Source organism: Pseudophryne corroboree, chromosome 5 (assembly GCF_028390025.1).
Source record: "Pseudophryne corroboree isolate aPseCor3 chromosome 5, aPseCor3.hap2, whole genome shotgun sequence".
Lineage (NCBI taxonomy): Eukaryota > Metazoa > Chordata > Amphibia > Anura > Myobatrachidae > Pseudophryne > Pseudophryne corroboree.
Genome location: NC_086448.1, coordinates 846,226,503 through 846,249,944, shown reverse-complemented (window position 1 = coordinate 846,249,944; position 23,442 = coordinate 846,226,503). Strand labels below are relative to the sequence as shown.

The window sequence follows — 23,442 nt, the reverse complement described above, 5'->3', positions numbered from 1 at the left end:
GATGTGATGTAGACATATATGGACAGTATAGAGAGTGTGATGTAGACAGATAAGGACAGTATAGAGAGCGTAATGTAGGCAGACAAGGACATTATATGTGATGTAAACATATAGGGACAGTATAGAGAGTGTGATGTAGACAGACAAGAACAGTACAGAGAGTGTGATGTAGACATACAAGGACAATATAGAGAGTGTGATGTAGACAGACAAGAACAGTATAGAGAGTGTGATATAGACAGACAAAGACAGTGTAGAGAGTGTGATGTAGACATATAGGGACAGCATACAGTGTGTGATGTAGACAGACAAGGACAGTATAGAGAGTGTGACGTAGACAGACAAGGACAGTATAGAGAGTGTGATGTAGACAGACAAGGACAGTATAGAGAGTGTGATGTAGACAGACAAGGACAGTATAGAGAGTGTGATGTAGACAGACAAGGACAGTATAGAGAGTGTGATGTAGATATATAGGGATAGTATAGAGAGTGTGATGTAGACAGACAAGGACAGTATAGAGATTGTGTTGTAGACAGACACGGACAGTATAGAGAGTGTGATATAGACATATAGTGACAGTATAGAGAGTGTGATGTAGACAGACAAGGACAGTATAGAGAGTGTGATGTAGACAGACAAGGACAGTAGAGGGAGTGTGATGTAGACAGATAAGGACAGTATAGAGAGTGTGATGTAGACAGATAAGGACAGTATAGAAAGCGTAATGTAGGCAGACAAGGACATTAGATGTGATGTAGACATATAGGGACAGTATAGAGAGTGTGATGTAGACAGATAAGGACAGTATAGAGAGCGTAATGTAGGCAGACAAAGACATTATATGTGATGTAAACATATAGGGACAGTATAGAGAGTGTGATGTAGACAGACAAGAACAGTACAGAGAGTGTGATGTAGACATACAAGGACAATATAGAGAGTGTGATGTAGACAGACAAGAACAGTATAGAGAGTGTGATATAGACAGACAAGGACAGTGTAGAGAGTGTGATGTAGACATATAGGGACAGTATAGAGTGTGTGATGTAGACAGACAAGGACAGTATAGAGAGTGTGATGTAGACAGACAAGGACAGTATAGAGAGTGTGATGTAGACAGACAAGGACAGTATAGAGAGTGTGATGTAGACAGACAAGGACAGTATAGAGAGTGTGATGTAGACATATATGGACAGTATAGAGAGTGTGATTTAGACAGACAAGGACAGTATAGATAGTGTGATGTAGACAGACACGGACAGTATAGAGAGTGTGATGTAGACATATAGGGACAGTATAGAGAGTGTGATGTAGACAGACAAGGACAGTATAGATAGTGTGATGTAGACAGACAAGGACACTATAGAGAGTATGATATAGAAAGACAAGGACAGTATAGAGAGTGTGATGTAGACAGACAAGGACAGTAGAGAGAGTGTGATATAGACAGACAAGGACAGTATAGAGAGTGTGATATAGACAGACAAGGACAGTAGAGAGAGTGTGATATAGACAGACAATGACAGTATAGAGAGTGTGATATAGACAGACAAGGACAATATAGAGAGTGTGATGTAGGCAGACAAGGACAGTATAGAGAGTGTGATGTAGACAGACAAGAACAGTATAGAGAGTGTGATGTAGACAGACAAGGACAGTAGAGGGAGTGTGATGTAGACAGATAAGGACAGTATAGAGAGTGTGATGTAGACAGACAAGGACAGTTTTAAGAGTGTGATGTAGACAGACAAGGACAGTATAGAGAGTGTTATGTAGACATATAGGGACAGTATAGAGAGTGTGATGTAGACAGACAAGGACAGTATAGAGAGTGTGATGTAGACAGAGAAGGACAGTAGAGGGAGTGTGATGTAGACAGATAAGGACAGTATAGAGAGTGTGATGTAGACAGACAAGGACAGTATAGAGAGTGTGATATAGACATATAGGGACAGTATAGAGAGTGATGTAGACAGACAAGGACATTATATGTGATGTAGACATACATATAGGGACATTATAGAGAGTGTGAAGTAGACATATAGGGACAGTATAGAGAGTGTGATGTAGACAGACAAAGACAGTATAGAGAGTGTGATGTAGACAGATAAGGACAGTATAGAGAGTGTGATGTAGACAGACAAGGACAGTATAGAGAGTGTGATGTAGACAGACAAGGACAGTATAGAGAGTGTGATGTAGACAGACAAGGACAGTAGAGGGAGTGTGATGTACACAGATAAGGACAGTATAGAGAGTGTGATGTAGACAGATAAGGACAGTATAGAGAGCGTAATGTAGGCAGACAAGGACATTAGATGTGATGTAGACATATAGGGACAGTATAGAGAGTGTGATGTAGACAGATAAGGACAGTATAGAGAGCGTAATGTAGGCAGACAAGGACATTAGATGTGATGTAGACATATATGGACAGTATAGAGAGTGTGATGTAGACAGATAAGGACAGTATAGAGAGCGTAATGTAGGCAGACAAGGACATTATATGTGATGTAAACATATAGGGACAGTATAGAGAGTGTGATGTAGACAGACAAGAACAGTACAGAGAGTGTGATGTAGACATACAAGGACAATATAGAGAGTGTGATGTAGACAGACAAGAACAGTATAGAGAGTGTGATATAGACAGACAAAGACAGTGTAGAGAGTGTGATGTAGACATATAGGGACAGCATACAGTGTGTGATGTAGACAGACAAGGACAGTATAGAGAGTGTGACGTAGACAGACAAGGACAGTATAGAGAGTGTGATGTAGACAGACAAGGACAGTATAGAGAGTGTGATGTAGACAGACAAGGACAGTATAGAGAGTGTGATGTAGACAGACAAGGACAGTATAGAGAGTGTGATGTAGATATATAGGGATAGTATAGAGAGTGTGATGTAGACAGACAAGGACAGTATAGAGATTGTGTTGTAGACAGACACGGACAGTATAGAGAGTGTGATATAGACATATAGTGACAGTATAGAGAGTGTGATGTAGACAGACAAGGACAGTATAGAGAGTGTGATGTAGACAGACAAGGACAGTAGAGGGAGTGTGATGTAGACAGATAAGGACAGTATAGAGAGTGTGATGTAGACAGATAAGGACAGTATAGAAAGCGTAATGTAGGCAGACAAGGACATTAGATGTGATGTAGACATATAGGGACAGTATAGAGAGTGTGATGTAGACAGATAAGGACAGTATAGAGAGCGTAATGTAGGCAGACAAAGACATTATATGTGATGTAAACATATAGGGACAGTATAGAGAGTGTGATGTAGACAGACAAGAACAGTACAGAGAGTGTGATGTAGACATACAAGGACAATATAGAGAGTGTGATGTAGACAGACAAGAACAGTATAGAGAGTGTGATATAGACAGACAAGGACAGTGTAGAGAGTGTGATGTAGACATATAGGGACAGTATAGAGTGTGTGATGTAGACAGACAAGGACAGTATAGAGAGTGTGATGTAGACAGACAAGGACAGTATAGAGAGTGTGATGTAGACAGACAAGGACAGTATAGAGAGTGTGATGTAGACAGACAAGGACAGTATAGAGAGTGTGATGTAGACATATATGGACAGTATAGAGAGTGTGATTTAGACAGACAAGGACAGTATAGATAGTGTGATGTAGACAGACACGGACAGTATAGAGAGTGTGATGTAGACATATAGGGACAGTATAGAGAGTGTGATGTAGACAGACAAGGACAGTATAGATAGTGTGATGTAGACAGACAAGGACACTATAGAGAGTATGATATAGAAAGACAAGGACAGTATAGAGAGTGTGATGTAGACAGACAAGGACAGTAGAGAGAGTGTGATATAGACAGACAAGGACAGTATAGAGAGTGTGATATAGACAGACAAGGACAGTAGAGAGAGTGTGATATAGACAGACAATGACAGTATAGAGAGTGTGATATAGACAGACAAGGACAATATAGAGAGTGTGATGTAGGCAGACAAGGACAGTATAGAGAGTGTGATGTAGACAGACAAGAACAGTATAGAGAGTGTGATGTAGACAGACAAGGACAGTAGAGGGAGTGTGATGTAGACAGATAAGGACAGTATAGAGAGTGTGATGTAGACAGACAAGGACAGTTTTAAGAGTGTGATGTAGACAGACAAGGACAGTATAGAGAGTGTTATGTAGACATATAGGGACAGTATAGAGAGTGTGATGTAGACAGACAAGGACAGTATAGAGAGTGTGATGTAGACAGAGAAGGACAGTAGAGGGAGTGTGATGTAGACAGATAAGGACAGTATAGAGAGTGTGATGTAGACAGACAAGGACAGTATAGAGAGTGTGATATAGACATATAGGGACAGTATAGAGAGTGATGTAGACAGACAAGGACATTATATGTGATGTAGACATACATATAGGGACATTATAGAGAGTGTGAAGTAGACATATAGGGACAGTATAGAGAGTGTGATGTAGACAGACAAAGACAGTATAGAGAGTGTGATGTAGACAGATAAGGACAGTATAGAGAGTGTGATGTAGACAGACAAGGACAGTATAGAGAGTGTGATGTAGACAGACAAGGACAGTATAGAGAGTGTGATGTAGACAGACAAGGACAGTAGAGGGAGTGTGATGTACACAGATAAGGACAGTATAGAGAGTGTGATGTAGACAGATAAGGACAGTATAGAGAGCGTAATGTAGGCAGACAAGGACATTAGATGTGATGTAGACATATAGGGACAGTATAGAGAGTGTGATGTAGACAGATAAGGACAGTATAGAGAGCGTAATGTAGGCAGACAAGGACATTATATGTGATGTAAACATATAGGGACAGTATAGAGAGTGTGATGTAGACAGACAAGGACAATATAGAGAGTGTGATGTAGACAAACAAGGACAGTGTAGAGAGTGTGATATAGATGGACAAGGACAGTATAGAGAGTGTGATATAGACAGTGTGATATAGACAGACAAGGACAGTATAGAGAGTTTGATATAGACAAATAAGGACAGTATAGAGAGTGTGATGTAGACAGACAAGGACAGTAGAGCAAGTGTGATGTAGACAGACAAGGACAGTATAGAGATTGTGATGTAGAGAGACAAGGACAGTATAGAATGTGATATAGACATATAGGGACAGTATAGAGAGTGTGATGTAGACACACAAGGACAGTATAGAGATTGTGATATAGACAGACAAGGACAGTATAGAATGTGATATAGACATATAGGGACAGTATTGAGAGTGTGATTTAGACAGTCAAGGGCAGTATAGATAGTGTGATATAGACAGTCAAGGACAGTATAGAGAGCGTGATGTAGATAGTGAAGGACAGTAGAGGGAGTGTGATATAGACAGACAAGGACAGTATAGAGAGTGTGATATAGACAGACAAGGACAGTATAGAGAGAGTGATATAGACATACAAGGACAGTATAGAATGTGATATAGACATATGGGGACAGTATAGAGAGTGTGATGTAGACATACAAGGACAGTATAGAGATTGTGATATAGACAGACAAGGACAGTATAGAATGTGATATAGACATATAGGGACAGTATTGAGAGTGTGATTTAGACAGTCAAGGGCAGTATAGAGAGTGTGATATAGACAGTCAAGGACAGTATAGAGAGCGTGATGTAGATAGTGAAGGACAGTAGAGGGAGTGTGATATAGACAGACAAGGATAGTATAGAGAGTGTGATATAGACAGACAAGGACAGTATAGAGAGAGTGATATAGACAGACAAGGACAGTATAGAGAGTGTGATATAGATAGACAAGGACATTATGGATGATGGTACATATAGAATTGAATGACACATGAGGCTGCTCAGTAATAACATGTTTATATTACAGCGACATACACGAGTGATGTTACTACAGGACCCGACCCCATCTATACAACCAGGGAGGAGACCACTGAGCCACCGACCACCCATCTAGGGACAGGAACCACTTATCCCAGTAAGACATCAGTTATCCATACTGGGGTGACAAGAGATGTGGGGGGAGCGTGTTTCCTGGGGAACTTGTGATATATACTAATTACATTTATTATATAGACAGACAAGGACAGTATAGAGAGTGTCTTATAGACAGACAAGGACACTATAGAGAGTGTGATGTAGACAGACAAGGACAGTGTAGAGAGTGTGATGTAGACAGACAAGCCCAGTATAGAGAGTGTGATATAGACGGACAAGGACTGTATAGAGAGTTTGATATAGACAGAAAAGGACAGTATAGAGAGCTTGATATAGACAGACAAGGACAGTATAGAGAGTGTGATGTAGACAGACAAGGACAGTATAGAGAGTGTGATATAGACAGAAAAGGACAGTATAGAGAGTGTGATGTAGGCAGACAAGGACAGTATAGAGAGTGTGATATAGACGGACAAGGACAGTATAGAGAGTGTGATATAGACAGACAAGGACAGTATAGAGAGTGTGATATAGACGGACAAGGACAGTATAGAGAGTGTGATATAGACAGACAAGGACAGTATAGAGTGTGATATAGACAGACAAGGACAGTATGGATGATGGTACATATAGAAGAGAATGACACATGAGGCTGCTCAGTAATAACATGTTTATTTCTCTGACGTCCTAGTGGATGCTGGGAACTCCGTAAGGACCATGGGGAATAGCGGCTCCGCAGGAGACTGGGCACAAAAAGAAAAGCTTTAGGACTACCTGGTGTGCACTGGCTCCTCCCCCTATGACCCTCCTCCAAGCCTCAGTTAGATTTTTGTGCCCGACCGAGCTGGGTGCAATCTAGGAGGCTCTCCTGAGCTTCTTAGGAAAAGTTAGTTTTAGGTTTTTTATTTTCAGTGAGACCTGCTGGCAACAGGCTCACTGCATCGAGGGACTAAGGGGTGAAGAAGCGAACCTGCCTGCTTGCAGCCAGCTTGGGCTTCTTAGGCTACTGGACACCATTAGCTCCAGAGGGACCGAACACAGGCCCAGCCTCGGAGTCCGGTCCCAGAGCCGCGCCGCCGGCCCCCTTACAGAGCAAGAAGCAAGAAGAGGTCCGGAAAATCGGCGGCAGAAGACATCAGTCTTCACCAAGGTAGCGCACAGCACTGCAGCTGTGCGCCATTGCTCCTCATGCACCACACGCTCCGGTCACTGATGGGTGCAGGGCGCTGGGGGGGGGGGGGGGGGCGCCCTGAGCAGCAATATAAACACCTTGGCTGGCTAAATTACATCACATATAACCCCCAGGGCTATATGGATGTATATTAACCCCTGCCAGATTCCTGAAAAAAGCGGGAGAAAAGTCCGCCGAGAAGGGGGCGGAGCCTATCTCCTCAGCACACTGGCGCCATTTTCCCTCACAGCTCCGCTGGAAGGACGTCTCCCTGACTCTCCCCTGCAGTCCTGCACTACAGAAAAGGGTAAAACAAGAGGAGGGGGGCACTAATTAGGCACAGTATAATATACACAGCAGCTATAAAGGGAAAAACACTCTGTTTGGTGTTATCTCAACATATATATAGCGCTCTGGTGTGTGCTGGCATACTCTCCCTCTGTCTCCCCAAAGGGCTAGTGGGGTCCTGTCCTCTATCAGAGCATTCCCTGTGTGTGTGCTGTGTGTCGGTACGACTGTGTCGACATGTATGAAGAGGAAAATGATGTGGAGGCGGAGCAATTGCCTGTAATGGTGATGTCACCCCCTAGGGAGTCGACACCTGAGTGGATGAGCTTATGGAAGGATTTACGTGAAAGTGTCAGCTCTTTACAATAGACGGTTGATGACATGAGACAGCCGGCTACTCAGCTGGTGCCTGTCCAGGCGTCTCAAAGACCATCAGGGGCTCTAAAACGCCCGCTACCTCAGATGGCAGATACAGACGCCGACACGGATACTGACTCCAGTGTCGACGATGAAGAGACGAATGTGACTTCCAGTAGGGCCACACGTTACATGATTGAGGCAATGAAAAATGTTTTACACATTTCTGATAGTACAAGTACCACTAAAAAGGGTATTATGTTTGGTGAGAAAAAACTACCTGTAGTTTTTCCTGCATCTGAGGAATTAAATTAAGTGTGTGATGAGGCGTGGGTTTCTCCCGATAAAAAACTGATAATTCCTAAAAAGTTATTGGCATCATACCCCTTCCCGCCAGAGGATAGGGCACGTTGGGAAACACCTCCTAGGGTGGATAAAGCGCTCACACGCTTGTCAAAACAGGTGGCACTACCGTCTCCGGATACGGCCGCCCTTAAGGAACCTGCTGACAGAAAGCAGGAGAATATCCTAAAATGTATATACACTCACACGGGTGTTATACTGCGACCAGCAATCGCCTCAGCCTGGATGTGCAGTGCTGGGGTGGCTTGGTCGGATTCCCTGACTGAAAATATTGATACCCTGGATAGGGACAGTATATTACTGACTATAGAGCATTTAAAAGATGCATTTTTATATATGCGTGATGCACAGAGGGATATTTGCCGACTGGCATCAAGAGTAAGTGCGCTGTCCATATCTGCCAGAAGAGGGTTATGGACGCGGCAGTGGTCAGGTGATGCTGATTCCAAAAGGCATATGGAAGTATTGCCTTATAAAGGGGAGGAGTTATTTGGGGTAGGTCTATCGGACCTGGTATCCACGGCAACTGCTGGGAAATCCACATTTTTACCCCAGGTAGCCTCTCAACATAAAAAGACGCCGTATTATCAGGCGCAGTCCTTTCGGCCCCATAAGGGCAAGCGGGCGAAAGGCTCCTCATTTCTGCCCCGTGGCAGAGGGAGAGGAAAAAGGCTGCAGCAAACAGCCAGTTCCCAGGAACAGAAGCCCTCTCCCGCTTCTGCCAAGTCCTCAGCATGACGCTGGGGCTCTACAAGCGGACTCAGGCACGGTGGGGGCCCGTCTCAAGAATTTCAGCGCGCAGTGGGCTCACTCACAAGTGGACCCCTGGATCCTTCAGGTGGTATCTCAGGGGTACAAATTGGAATTCGAGACGTCTCCCCCTCGCCGTTTCCTAAAGTCTGCCTTACCGACGTCTCCCTCCGACAGGGAGGCGGTATTGGAAGCCATTCACAAGCTGTATTCACAGCAGGTGATAATCAAGGTACCCCTCCTGCAACAGGGAAAGGGGTATTATTCCACGCTGTTTGTGGTACCGAAGCCGGATGGCTCGGTGAGACCTATTTTAAATCTAAAATCTTTGAACACTTACATACAGAGGTTCAAATTCAAGATGGAGTCACTCAGAGCGGTGATCGCGAACCTGGAAGAAGGGATTATATGGTGTCTCTGGACATCAAGGATGCTTACCTCCATGTCCCAATTTACCCTTCTCACCAAGGGTACCTCAGGTTTGTGGTACAGAACTGTCACTATCAGTTTCAGACGCTGCCGTTTAGATTGTCCACGGCGCCCCGGGTCTTTACCAAAGTAATGGCCGAAATGATGATACTCCTTCGAAGGAAGGGAGTTTTAATTATCCCTTACTTGGACGATCTCCTGATAAGGGTAAGATCCAGGGAACAGTTGGAAGTCGGAGTAGCACTATCTCAAGTAGTGCTGCGTCAGCACGGGTGGATTCTCAATATCCCAAAATCGCAGCTGATCCCGACGACACGTCTTCTGTTCCTAGGGATGATCCTGGACACAGTCCAGAAAAAGGTGTTTCTCCCGGAAGAGAAAGCCAGAGAGTTATCCGAGCTAGTCAGAAACCTCCTAAAACCAGGCCAAGTATCAGTGCACCAATGCACAAGGGTCCTGGGAAAAATGGTGGCTTCCTACGAAGCAATCCCATTTGGCAGATTCCACGCAAGAACATTCCAGTGGGACCTGCTGGACAAATGGTCCGGATCGCATCTTCAGATGCATCAGCGAATAACCCTGTCCCCAAGGACAAGGGTGTCTCTCCTGTGGTGGTTGCAGAGTGCTCATCTTCTAGAGGGCCGCAGATTCGGCATTCAGGACTGGGTTCTGGTGACCACGGATGCCAGCCTGCGAGGCTGGGGAGCAGTCACACAGGGAAGAAACTTCCAGGGCTTGTGGTCAAGCCTGGAGACATCACTTCACATAAATATCCTGGAGTTAAGAGCCATTTACAATGCTCTAAGCCAAGCAAGACCTCTGCTTCAAGGTCAGCCGGTGCTGATCCAGTCGGACAACATCACGGCAGTCGCCCACGTAAACAGACAGGGCGGCACAAGAAGCAGGAGGGCAATGGCAGAAGCTGCAAGGATTCTTCGCTGGGCGGAAAATCATGTGATAGCACTGTCGGCAGTGTTCATTCCGGGAGTGGACAACTGGGAAGCAGACTTCCTCAGCAGACACGATCTCCACCCGGGAGAGTGGGGACTTCACCCAGAAGTCTTCCACATGATGATAAACCGTTGGGAAAAACCAAAGGTGGACATGATGGCGTACCGCCTCAACAAAAAACTGGACAGGTATTGCGCCAGGTCAAGGGACCCTCAAGCAATAGCTGTGGATGCTCTGGTAACACCGTGGGTGTACCAGTCAGTGTATGTGTTCCCTCCTCTGCCTCTCATACCCAAGGTGCTGAGAATTATACGGCGGGGAGGAGTAAGATCTATTCTCGTGGCTCCGGATTGGCCAAGAAGGACTTGGTACCCGGAACTTCAAGAGATGCTCACGGAGGACCCGTGGCCTCTACCTCTGAGAAGGGACCTGCTCCAGCAGGGACCCTGTCTGTTCCAAGACTTACCGCGGCTGCATTTGACGGCATGGCGGTTGAACGCCGGATCCTGAAGGAAAAAGGCATTCCAGACGAAGTCATCCCTACTTTGATAAAAGCCAGAAAGGATGTAACCGCAAAGCATTATCACCGCATCTGGCGGAAATATGTTGCGTGGTGCGAGGCCAAAAAGGCCCCGACGGAGGAATTTCAATTGGGTCGATTCCTGCATTTCCTGCAAGTAGGAGTGTCTATGGGCCTAAAATTAGGATCCATTAAGGTCCAGATTTCGGCCCTGTCGATTTTCTTTCAGAGAGAACTGGCTTCAGTGCCTGAAGTCCAGACGTTTGTTAAGGGAGTGCTACATATACAGCCTCCTTTTGTGCCTCCAGTGGCACCCTGGGATCTGAATGTTGTTTTGGATTTCCTAAAATCACATTGGTTTGAACCACTCAACACTGTGGAATTAAAATATCTCACATGGAAAGTGGTCATTTTGTTGGCCCTGGCTTCAGCCAGGCGTGTGTCCGAATTGGCGGCTTTATCCTGTAAAAGCCCTTACCTGATTTTTCATACGGACAGGGCAGAATTGAGGACTCGTCCTCAATTTCTCCCAAAGGTGGTTTCAGCGTTTCATCTGAACCAGCCTATTGTGGTACCTGCGGCTACTAAGGACTTGGAGGACTCCAAGTTGCTGGACGTTGTCAGGGCCCTGAAAATATATGTTTCCAGGACGGCTGGAGTCAGAAAATCTGACTCGCTATTTATCCTGTACGCACCCAACAAGCTGGGTGCTCCTGCTTCTAAGCAGACTATTGCTCGCTGGATTTGTAGTACAATTCAGCTTGCGCATTCTGTGGCAGGCCTGCCACAGCCAAAATCTGTAAAAGCCCACTCCACAAGGAAGGTGGGCTCATCTTGGGCGGCTGCCCGAGGGGTCTCGGCTTTACAACTCTGCCGAGCTGCTACTTGGTCAGGGTCAAATACTTTTGTAAAATTTTACAAATTTGACACTCTGGCTGAGGAGGACCTGGAGTTTTCTCACTCGGTGCTGCAGAGTCATCCGCACTCTCCCGCCCGTTTGGGAGCTTTGGTATAATCCCCATGGTCCTTACGGAGTTCCCAGCATCCACTAGGACGTCAGAGAAAATAAGAATTTACTTACCGATAATTCTATTTCTCGTAGTCCGTAGTGGATGCTGGGCGCCCATCCCAAGTGCGGATTATCTGCAATACTTGTACATAGTTATTGTTAACAAATCGGGTTATTGTTGTTGTGAGCCATCTATCCAGAGGCTCCTCTGTTATCATGCTGTTAACTGGGTTCATATCACAAGTTGTACGGTGTGATTGGTGTGGCTGGTATGAGTCTTACCCGGGATTCAAAATCCTTCCTTATTGTGTACGCTCGTCCGGGCACAGTATCCTAACTGAGGTCTGGAGGAGGGTCATAGGGGGAGGAGCCAGTGCACACCAGGTAGTCCTAAAGCTTTACTTTTGTGCCCAGTCTCCTGCGGAGCCGCTATTCCCCATGGTCCTTACGGAGTTCCCAGCATCCACTACGGACTACGAGAAATAGAATTATCGGTAAGTAAATTCTTATTATTACAGCGACATACACGAGTGATGTTACTACAGGAACCGACCTGATCTATACAACCAGGGAGGAGACCACTGAGCCACCGACCACCCATCTAGGGACAGGAACCACTTATCCCAGTAAGATATCAATTATCCATACTGGGGGTGACAGGAGATGTGAGGGGGCGTGTTTCCTGGGGAACTTGTGATATATACTAATTACATTTATTATATAGACAGACAAGGACAGTATAGAGAGTGTGATGTAGACATATAAGGACAGTATCAAGAGTGTGATGAAGACATATAAGGACAGTATCGAGAGTGTGATGTAGACAGACAAGGACACTATAGAGAGTCTGATGTAGACGTAGCAGGACAGTATAGAGAGCGTGATGTGGACATATAGGGACAGTATAGAGAGTGTGATGTAGACAGACCAGGACAGTATAGAGAGTGTGATGTAGACAGACAAGGACAGTAGAGAGAGTGTGATATAGACGGACAAGGACAGTATAGAGAGTGTGATATAGACAGAAAAGGACAGTATAGAGAGTGTGATGTAGACAGACAAGGACAGTATAGAGAGCTTGATATAGACAGACAAGGACAGTATAGAGAGTGTGATATAGATGGACAAGGACAGTATAGAGTGTGTGATATAGACAGAAAAGGACAGTATAGAGAGTGTGATGTAGACAGACAAGGACAGTATAGAGAGTGTGATGTAGACAGACAAGGACAGTATAGAGAGTGTGATATAGACAGACAAGGACAGTATGGATGATGGTACATATAGAATTGAATGACACATGAGGCTGCTCAGTAATAACATGTTTATATTACAGCGACATACACGAGTGATGTTACTACAGCACCCGACTCGATCTATACAACCAGGGAGGAGACCACTGAGCCACCGACCACCCATCTAGGGACAGGAACCACTTATCCCAGTAAGACATCAGTTATCCATACTGGGGTGACAGGAGATGTGGGAGGGAGGGGAGCGTGTTTCCTGGGGAGCTTGTGTGATACACTAATTACATTTATTATATAGACAGACAAGGACACTATAGAGAGTGTGATAAAGACCAGGGATGGGGAACCTTTTTTCTACTAAGGGTCATTTGGATATTTATAAAATCCTTCGGGGGCCATACAAAAATGATCAACTTAAAAATGAGCCTGCCCTCAGTAGATATGCCCCAGTAGCTATGCCCCCAGTCAGTAGTTATGCCCCCAGTCACTTGTTATGCCCCATTAGATATACCACCAGTCAGTAGTTATGCCCCCTAGTAGCAACGCTTACACACACACATTAAAAGAAAAAAAGAAAAAACACAATACTCACCAGCCCCGCTCCTGCTTCCGGACCGTCGCCCTCCGCCTGGCCGCTCGCTCCTCAGAACTATGGGAGAGAAGTCATGACATCTCTCCCATAACACCGCACAGCAGCACATGCACACTGCCAGAGCTCCTGCCTCCGGCTGCTACTGAGGGTAAGAAGCTGGGCGCCCACTAGTAACAAAATCTCAGCGGTCGCCCGGCTAGGTGAGCCTGGCCGGGCCGGATCAAGTGGCTCTGTGGGCCTTATATGGCCCTCGGGCCTGAGGTTCCCCACCCCTGATATAGACAGACAAGGACAGTATAGAGAGTGTGATATAGACAGACAAGGACAGTATAGAGAGTGTGATGTAGACAGACAAGGACGGTATAGAGAGTGTGATATAGATGGACAAGGACAGTATAGAGAGTGTGATATAGACAGACAATGACACTATAGAGAGTGTGATGTAGGCATATAGGGACAGTATAGAGAGTATGATGTAGACATATAGGGACAGTATAGAGAGTGTGATGTAGACAGACAAGGACAGTATAGATAGTATTATGTAGACATATAGGGACAGTATAGATAGCATAACACAGACAGACATGGACAGAATAGAGAGTGTGATATAGACAGTCAAGGACAGTATAGAGAGTGTAATATAGACAGACACAGGCAGTATAGAGAGTGTGATATATACAGTCAAGGACAGTATAGAGAGTGTAATATAGACAGACACGGGCAGTATAGAGAGTGTGATATAGACAGTCAAGGACAGTATAGAGAGAGTAATATAGACAAACAAGAACAGTATAGAGAGTGTGATGTAGGCATACAAGGACAGTATAGAATGTGATGTAGACAGACAAGGACATGATAAAGCTAAATATTTATCAATATTTAAAACCCTTTAAGAGGCCTAAGAACACTGTACGCTATTGACGTATGGAGTACCGTAAGGGTACGCACGTTGCGTAACAATCGCTTAGCCGTGGTTGAGACGCTCAAGCGTCACGTTCGCTCACGGCCAAGAGATCACAGGCAGGCACGCTATTGGCTGCTGACTAACGTAATGGTTCGCTATAGCGTAGCGGACGCTCGGGACCACGAGGAGATCACCAGCGGCGCAGACGCTCACAATGTTAAACCTTTATATCATAACCATAAACAATGTATCATACAGGAAAACCTTTCTGTAGTGATAGAGTGTAGATGCAACACAGTGTAACCTTATTAACTTTAAAGCTGTTCGAGCGTCACCGACGCTCTGAGAATACTTAACACTATAAGAAATACACAACTACCGGGCTTAGGGTCTAACGCCTAATATGAATGTTATACTTGCAAAAAGAATAATACAGTACAAGTCATACACTACAATATAACATAGACTAACTAACCAGGTAACTACACAGGAAATACAATACAATACTATAACTATATAAGAGAAACGAGAGAGAAAGAGAAGAGAGAGAGAGAGAGATATGGCTCACAATAACAAGAAAGACAATATGATTGCGGAGAAAACTTACGCACAAAGGGGAACGATCGCATGCGCCTCTGGACATCCAGCTCCCGATTATCAGCAATGAGAACCGTTGAAGAGTGAGCTGGATGTAATCGGCTTGTCTATTTATGCCCCACGCACAATACAATTCAATGGTCCCTACAATCTCATTGTTCATTGGACACAGGAATTCCTCCTCGCATTATAACAAAAGGTCATAGGTTGATTCATACAGGTGGGCTGTGACAATTTCCAACTGCTCAGGTGGGTGGGAAACTAGGTTTCCCGCCGCATGGATAAGTAAGTGCAAATAATAGTAAATGGACATAAACTTCTTATGTCCATAACTATTCGCACGAGCGATTAATTCGCTTCAAACCAACACCGGAATATTGCTAATTAAATACTCTTCCGATGGATACTAAACACCACTGTATGACCCCTGTCTGACCCTTCGTATCAAACAAAGAGGGATCTCTCCGTCCATGAACATGCTATATTAACTATACTTTCAGAATCTATCAAAGGGACCATGATCTACAAAATACATTATATAGTGAAAATATGTAACGATTGAGTCGCACGCTACGAACACATGAACTCTACCGTAAATGCACATACTGCGCGCCCGCGGGTGCCCGCAACAGCGAGTATGCGCACGCACGGGAGAGCGCACGCATGCGCAGCGCGGACCTGTATGAGGTGCAAATATGGCAGTGTGCATCGGGCTATTTTTCTGACTTTGACAGTCCACCCTTTGGCAGTCAACAATAACTGCCACTTCCTAAAACATTTCAAAACGAGAAAAATATATGTCAGGGGTTAATACATTTCCATGGTTGGGTAAGGGGGGAGAGAGGAGAAGGTGTGAAGAGGGTATGACCTAGTGAGATAGTAGAAGCATGTGTGTATGAATCCATGTTTGGGGGGTCATGTATCATCGTGCCGTACGTGTTGTACATCAAGCTTCGAGGTATTGCGAAGTATACATTTGAATTCCTTCTTATCCCGCGGTACGGGTCTGTGGATGGGCTGTCAAACTTTACCGAGCTCTTTCCGGCTGTGGTTGTAACAAAATGGGGAGCACATTTTAGTTGATGATACATGAATGGGGGAATATGTGATTGCTGATATCTGTGCTGGTATTCTCTATCGACTATGTGTGTAATTACCTGAAGGTTGTAGAGATGAAGAAAAGACATAATTACGGTAAATGCAGTGGTATTCTATGTCAGGTTATTAAACATTTGTCGGTTGAAGTCTTGTTCGGTGTCTGTTGAATGCAGTCTTCTTTGTGCTTTTGCCAAAAGGCGTGTGGGCAAAAAGCTTTGTCAATGTCCATAGACTTACAAAAGTGTTGGGCTAGCGTAATTTTAAAATTTCTAGGGAAACTGGGGGTCTATGGCATAGTTCATCAAATATCTGTGTATAAGGTTGTCAAAACTTCTTCTTTAATCCATCAGTTGTCTGTATACAGGATCATCAAATTCCTCGTCAAAAGTGGGTCTTTTTACCTTGGAAAAAACGGAAAACCAGGTGAAAGAAACGGACCGTATAATCGCATTTTCATCACATCATTGTTTCTACAGTTGGGTCATAAATCAAATCCATTGGAATTACAATTTCCTCACTCCTTAAACTCATTACCCTAGTACTACGTTTGCACTTCATTAAAGCCTGACCGCATCTAAATATCAAGCCAATGGATATGACAACACCTAAGATACATAGGAGAAACTTCCCAACATCCATTATGACTCCTTGAGCCCATTCTCCTAAACCAGAGAACCAATTTCGCGGGTTCAACCATGACACCCAACCAGTCAGCTCATTACCTACAGCAGCAAGAGTGAGATTGTGTCTCCTGCGAAATTCCCACTTCAGTTGGAGAATATCGTCCATCTTTTGGTCTATGACCTCGACCGGGTCCTTGGTACTATTCGTTATATATGTGCAGCATTTCACGCCGTACTGCGTTGCCAGTGTGACACAATATCCACCTGTCACTGCCGTGAGATAATTGAGAATCATTCTATGCTGAACCAGTTCTGTTTTATAAGCCTGAAGCTCTCTTCCAGTATACCTAAAAGTGTCATCATACATTTCAGTGATATTATCTAACAAATTTGCAAGCGCAGATATGTATTTATAATTCAACACTCCTCTGGCGGTGCGAGTGAAATCTAACGCGATTAGAAACTGAATCCCGGTGGATTCATGGATCATGTCAGAGGCCGGATGCTCTGTTCTTTCTATCAGGTGCCGTTTAACTACGTGCTCGTAATGAGTATGAGTATAAGGAGCTTGGGCAACACGGTGTATATCTTTCATTTTGGCATGTGATACAGTCATTACTTCAGGCAGTACTTTTCCAATATAACACAATCCTTCAGAGTTTGGGGCAAGCCACTTATACGCCTTCCTCCCGCATATGAAGTATGCATCATCGGGGAGAACATATGGGACGGAGTAGGACATAACCATATTACACATCTTCCATGTGAAATCTCCCAACCCTAATTCTCCCATCTGTCTAGTACACGTATCAGCTTGTACGATATGTGCACAGTATCCTGGTGATACCTCTCCAACTCTCGTAATCCTACTTCCTAGGGTATACCTATATCGGAAAGATTTTTCTCTACTGGCTATGTGGCGTATAAGCTCTGTATCTGTAGGCATTCTATCTGCCCTATATGAAAAGGTCATGGTTTGGTTGCTCCATGACACTTCCCAACTTCCCGGCTTTCGGGGATTGGTAATGTTAAAACATATTAGGGATCTATCCACATGATATTGGTGGAGCTTCAAACTAGGAGGACTGGAGATATTAAACCTCCTGTCCACCGGTCTCCCACCCTTTAGCTCAAGTACCTCCCCTACCGTTAAAGGAAATGGTACTAGTCCTGATTTGCTATGACCTTGAGGTACTTGAGAGCATACCCAACAATCTGTTTGATTTAACACACTACCCACTAAGGAGTGATAGTCACTCAAGGGATGCCGGTCCATGTGGATATTAAAACTGGATTGGCATTTCTTGATGCACCCATCCTAAACCACATTGTCACAGAGCCTACAGATACAGTTTTCTTCAGCTAACAATCCTTCACAATTCCTTCTATGGTCTATGTTATCGGACCGTTTTCTGATACTCGCCTTTGCTTGTTGATTATGTTGTTCTCGGAAAACTACGCCTCCATCTCTGTCATCAGAACCCATTCCAGAACCTCTCTCGACCTCCATGGTACTCTCGCCGGAACAGACTGCTCTGGTCAACATCATGGTCAACAGGAAAATCCGGATCACAGTCTCTTGAGGCAAGTCCATCTTAGGAGGAAACGAAGAAAAATGAGAAGGGGGAAAAAATTATTTGAGGGAGAGGGGATGGGAAGTGGAGAAAAACAATAAAAGGGAACAGGGAATCGACAACTGCTTTTGATCTTGTAATTCTCAATGCTCAGGTGCCGCCTCAGTCCTCCTGGAACAGACACTCCAGTGATACAACTTCCTCTACCGTCTGTTCCTTATCACGGGACCTCTCTGGATCAGCAACCTTCTTACAGTGGGACGAATGAACCCAAGTCTCTCTCTCGGCAACCTTCAATGCTGTAGTGCTAGTCAATAAGACTTGGTATGGTCCTTCCCATCTGTCAATAAGGCAACCTGAGCGTAGAAAATTACATAATCCCCAGGTTCAATGTCATGACAATTACTATCTGGTAAATCAGGAATCACTAACTTCAAATTATCATTTTGATTCCTTAACTGTTTACTCATGTTAATCAAGTATTTTACAGTCACTTCATTGTTACACTTCAAATCATCCTGAGGGTTAATCATAACATGCGGTTGTCGACCAAACAAGATTTCAAAGGGAGATTAAGAGGGGACCTGGGAGTGGTTCTGATGCTGTACAGTACAATGGGTAGAGCTTCTGGCCATGTCAATCCTGTTTCTGCCATCACTTTACTCAGTTTATTTTTAATAGTGCTGTTCACTCTTTCCACCTTCGCACTCGCCTGTGGACGGTATGGAGTGTGCAGCTTGCTATCAATTCCCATCAACTTACACATTCCTTGAAAGACATCACCTGTAAAATGGGTACCCCTATCACTTTCAATTATTCTAGGGATACCATATCTACATACAAATTCCTGCACAATTTTCTTAGCAGTAAACATAGCAGTATTTGTGGCCGCAGGAAATGCTTCGGCCCAATTTGAGAACACATCTATACAAACAAGTACATATTTCAAATTTCGACAAGGGGGTAATTGAATAAAGTCAATCTGTATTACCTGAAAAGGACCGCCTGTAGGTGGGATATGAGATGGTTCTGTTGGTATTGCCTTTCCGATATTCTTTCTCAAGCATGTAAGGCATGACCTTGCTCTCTTACTTGCATGAGATGAAAATCCTGGGGCGCACCAATATGCTCTTACCAACTTGCACATTCCTTCCTTGCCCAGATGAGTCAGCCCGTGAGCTGCCTCAGCTAAACATGGAAGATATGCTCTGGGGGCCACCGGTTTACCTTGTCCATCCGTCCAGAGTCCTGAGGACTCCTGGCCATATCCCTTTGCCTTCCAGACTGCCTTTTCCTGTGTGGAACACAAATTTTGCATCTCACACAGCTTCTGTGTGTTGATGGTATTAAATACCATCAGTTGTGTGGTGTCTGTCTGTCTGGGGGTACCAGCTGCTAACTTAGCTGCTTCGTCTGCTCGGCTGTTACCAAGTGATACTGGGTCCTGGCTATATGTGTGTGCTTTACACTTGATAACAGCCACTCTGTCGGGTTCCTGTATCGCTGTTAGAAGCCTTTTGATGTGAGCTGCATGCGCTACCGGTGTACCAGCTGCCGTCATGAAATTTCTGAGGCGCCATAGGGCTCCGAAATCGTGGACTACCCCGAATGCGTATCTAGAGTCGGTGTAGATATTGGCTGATTTGCCCTTAGCCAATTCACATGCTCTGGTTAGGGCGACCAGTTCAGCAACCTGGGCTGAGTGAGGTGGGCCTAGCGGTTCCGCTTCTATGGTGCCTTGGTCATCTACGACTGCGTATCCAGTACACAAGTCTCCCGAGTCTGACTGTCTGTGACAACTACCGTCCGTGTAGAAAGTTAGATCTACATCTTCCAGTGGGTTGTCACTGATGTCAGGCCTTGCGGTAAAATTTTGGGTCAAATATTCCATACAATCATGTGTGTCCTCCTTTGTATTAAATTCTCCTTCCCCACCACTCTCATCCTCCACCCTTTGTGCCTGTCCAGACACACCTGGGAGATATGTTGCAGGATTTAATGCACTGCATCTCCTTATGGTGATGTTTACGGGGGGCAATTAGTGCCAATTCCCATCTTGTAAACCGCGCTGATGAGACGTGCCTGGTTTGGGCAGAATTTAGCAAGGCTGACACTGCATGTGGTGTATGAATTGTGAGGTTGTGACCTAGCACTACATCTTCGCTTTTCTTTACTAGCAATGCTATCGCAGCAACGCTTCGCAAGCATGTGGGGAGGGATCGCGCTACCGTATCTAGCTGAGCGCTGTAGTATGCTACTGGCCTGCTGGCATCACCGTGCTTTTGGGTTAAGACGCCTGCCGCGCAACCAGCACTTTCTGTTCCGTACAGCTCAAAGGGTTTCCCATAGTCTGGCATACCTAATGCTGGCGCCTGCGTTAGGCACTGTTTAAGTCTTTCAAATGCCATTTCGGACTCGTCTGTATGCGAAATCCGATCAGGCTTGTTTGAGGAGACCATCTCCTGCAAAGGTAATGCCAGAATGGAAAATCCTGGGATCCAGTTACGGCAATACCCACACATTCCTAAAAATGTTCTGATCTGTTGCTGGGTTTGTGGCAGAGTCATGTCTCTAATTGCTTGAATTCAATCAGGTCAGGTGTCTCAGTCCTTGTGTTAGACAGTGTCCCAAGTATTTTACTTTAGTTTGGCATAATTGTAACTTGTCTTTGGAAACCTTGTGTCCTGTGTCTGAAAGATGAAACAGGAGCTGTTTCGTATCCTTCAGAGAGGCTTCCACTGAATCAGAACACAGTAGTAGATCATCCACGTACTGTATTAATACTGATCCACTCTCTGGTTGGAAAGACTGTAAACAATCATGCAAAGCCTGGGAAAATATACTTGGACTGTCTATGAAACCTTGTGGTAATCGAGTCCATGTGTATTGGACTCCTCTGTATGTAAATGCAAACAAATATTGGCTGTCAGGGTGCAGAGGTACCGAAAAGAAAGCGGAGCAGAGGTCAATAACAGTGAAAAATTTCGCAGTGGGAGGGATTTGCATAAGGATGACAGCTGGATTTGGCACTACGGGGAACTGACTCTCAACTATTTTGTCAATCCCCCTTAGATCCTGCACTAGCCGGTAACCCCTCCACCCACTCTTTTTCACAGGGAAGATGGGACTATTGGCAGTGCTGGATGTTCTTACCAGAATGCCCTGTTGTAGCAAGCGCTCTATTACGGGATAAACTCCTAACTCCACCTCTGGCTTCAGAGGGTACTGTGGGATTTTTGGAGCTATCCTACCATCTTTTACTTGTACAACTACCGGAGCTACGTTTGCCATTAATCCAGTGTCCTGTCCATCTTTAGTCCAAAGTGACTCTGGTATCTGGGATGTCATTTCTTCTACTTGGGATGGAGTCCTATTTGTCATAATGGTATGTGACATTAATTTTGATGGGGAGTCTAACATGTCTCGCACTTCCTGAGCGTGATTCTCAGGTATGTCCAAGAATACACCTTCAGGAGTACAATAAATGACGCACCCCATTTTACACAATAAGTCTCTTCCCAGGAGATTAGTTGGTGCCGATGCAGCCAGCAAAAAGGAATGCTTGGTATGTAAAGGCCCTATTGTAATCTCGGCTGGTTTGCTAACAGGGTAGTGCTGGACTACTCCTGTTACTCCCATGGCTGGAATTGTCTTACCAGTGGTTCTCATGCCCACTGTCGAATTTATCACTGATTTGGCCGCCCCTGTATCTACAAGAAAGTTTAATGTTTTACCAGCTACATCAATTGCAATTTCGGGTTCACTTCCAAGACTTGCAATCAATTTTACTGGCTGCAGATTACAGGTATGGCCACACCCCTATTGGGTATGGTGACCTCCCTGAATCCCGCTGGCAGCAACTACTTGTGACGGAGTTAATTGGGAACTACCAGTGGCTTGCCAGTCTCTGTTCGGGGGGTATCTTTTTGTTTCCCCTGCATGTGGCTCATAACTCCGTTTCTGCGGACCCTGCTCCCAATGTCGTGTCTCGTGTCGTTGTCTAGGGGGTTGGTATGATCTCTGTGAATTTTTCACTCTACAGTCTCGTGCTATGTGTCCCTGTTTAAGACAAGAATAACAAGTTACCACATTTGACTTACCCACAGGGTTTGGTGAATTATACAAAGGCTGCTTTGTGGTCAGGGCCTGTATACTTACGGCCATTAATTTATCACCTTGTTGTTCCCTGTGTTTGGTGATATTCCGGTCGTGATCAATAGCAGCCTCTCTCAAAGTAGCCACCGACAGACCTCGCCAACATGGTTGCGTGGTCTGTACCCTGGTCTTTAATGCCTCTTTTAAACCATCCATTAGTACAGATACTGCTACTTCTCGATGGTTTATGTTTGTTTTAATGTCCTCTATGCCTGTGTATTTTGCCATCTCTAATAATGCCCTGTGAAAATATTCTGCAGCTGTTTCTGACTCCTTTTGTTTAATGGAGAATATCTTGTTCCATTTAACTACGGCTGGGAAATACTCCTTTAACTGTAAACTTATTCTTTTTACATTCTCTTTGTTGTACACATCTGTAAGAGGTACATCCTGATCTAATCCACAGTCAGCTAAAAATTGAGCTGCGTCGACATTGGAGGGTAAACATGCCCTCAGCAATATCTGCCAATCTTTGTTATTGGGCTCTAAAGTGTTTCCTAGGTCTCTGATGTATTTCTGGCTAGCAACTAAGTCTTTCCTAGGGTCAGGGAATTCAGACACTATGGTCCTTAATTCCATTCGGGAAAACGGGCTGTACATGGCAATGTGTTAGGGTCTCCTGCCCTGTGCTGCCACGTCGTCATGGCAACCGGGAGACAAGTGCTAGCGGAGTAACCTGAGCGCAGCTGATACTCCGGTTCGGGTCTTTTGCTGTGCAGTGGTTATAGGCTCTGTGCACGGCAGGGGATCCGGTGCTGGTTTTTGTGCTCACAGTCTGTGAGGTCTGAGTGGGGCGTGGACAGCACCTGCTTTATAAGGCCTCTTCTCAGGGTAAGCAGATGCTGCTGAATCTTTG

At 44.8% G+C, this 23,442-nt stretch overlaps 1 protein-coding gene across 1 annotated transcript in view; it reads left to right on the top strand.

Moving 5' to 3' along the window:
• The window catches only part of LOC134929704 (hepatitis A virus cellular receptor 1-like), a 164,307-nt gene that overhangs the window by 8,043 nt on the left and 132,822 nt on the right, over positions 1 to 23,442 (top strand). Inside the window, exons 4-6 of the mRNA XM_063925282.1 lie at positions 5,888 to 5,995; positions 12,312 to 12,419; positions 13,130 to 13,237. Coding sequence (XP_063781352.1) covers positions 5,888 to 5,995; positions 12,312 to 12,419; positions 13,130 to 13,237 — 324 coding nt within the window. The remainder of the gene's footprint in view (positions 1 to 5,887; positions 5,996 to 12,311; positions 12,420 to 13,129; positions 13,238 to 23,442) is intronic.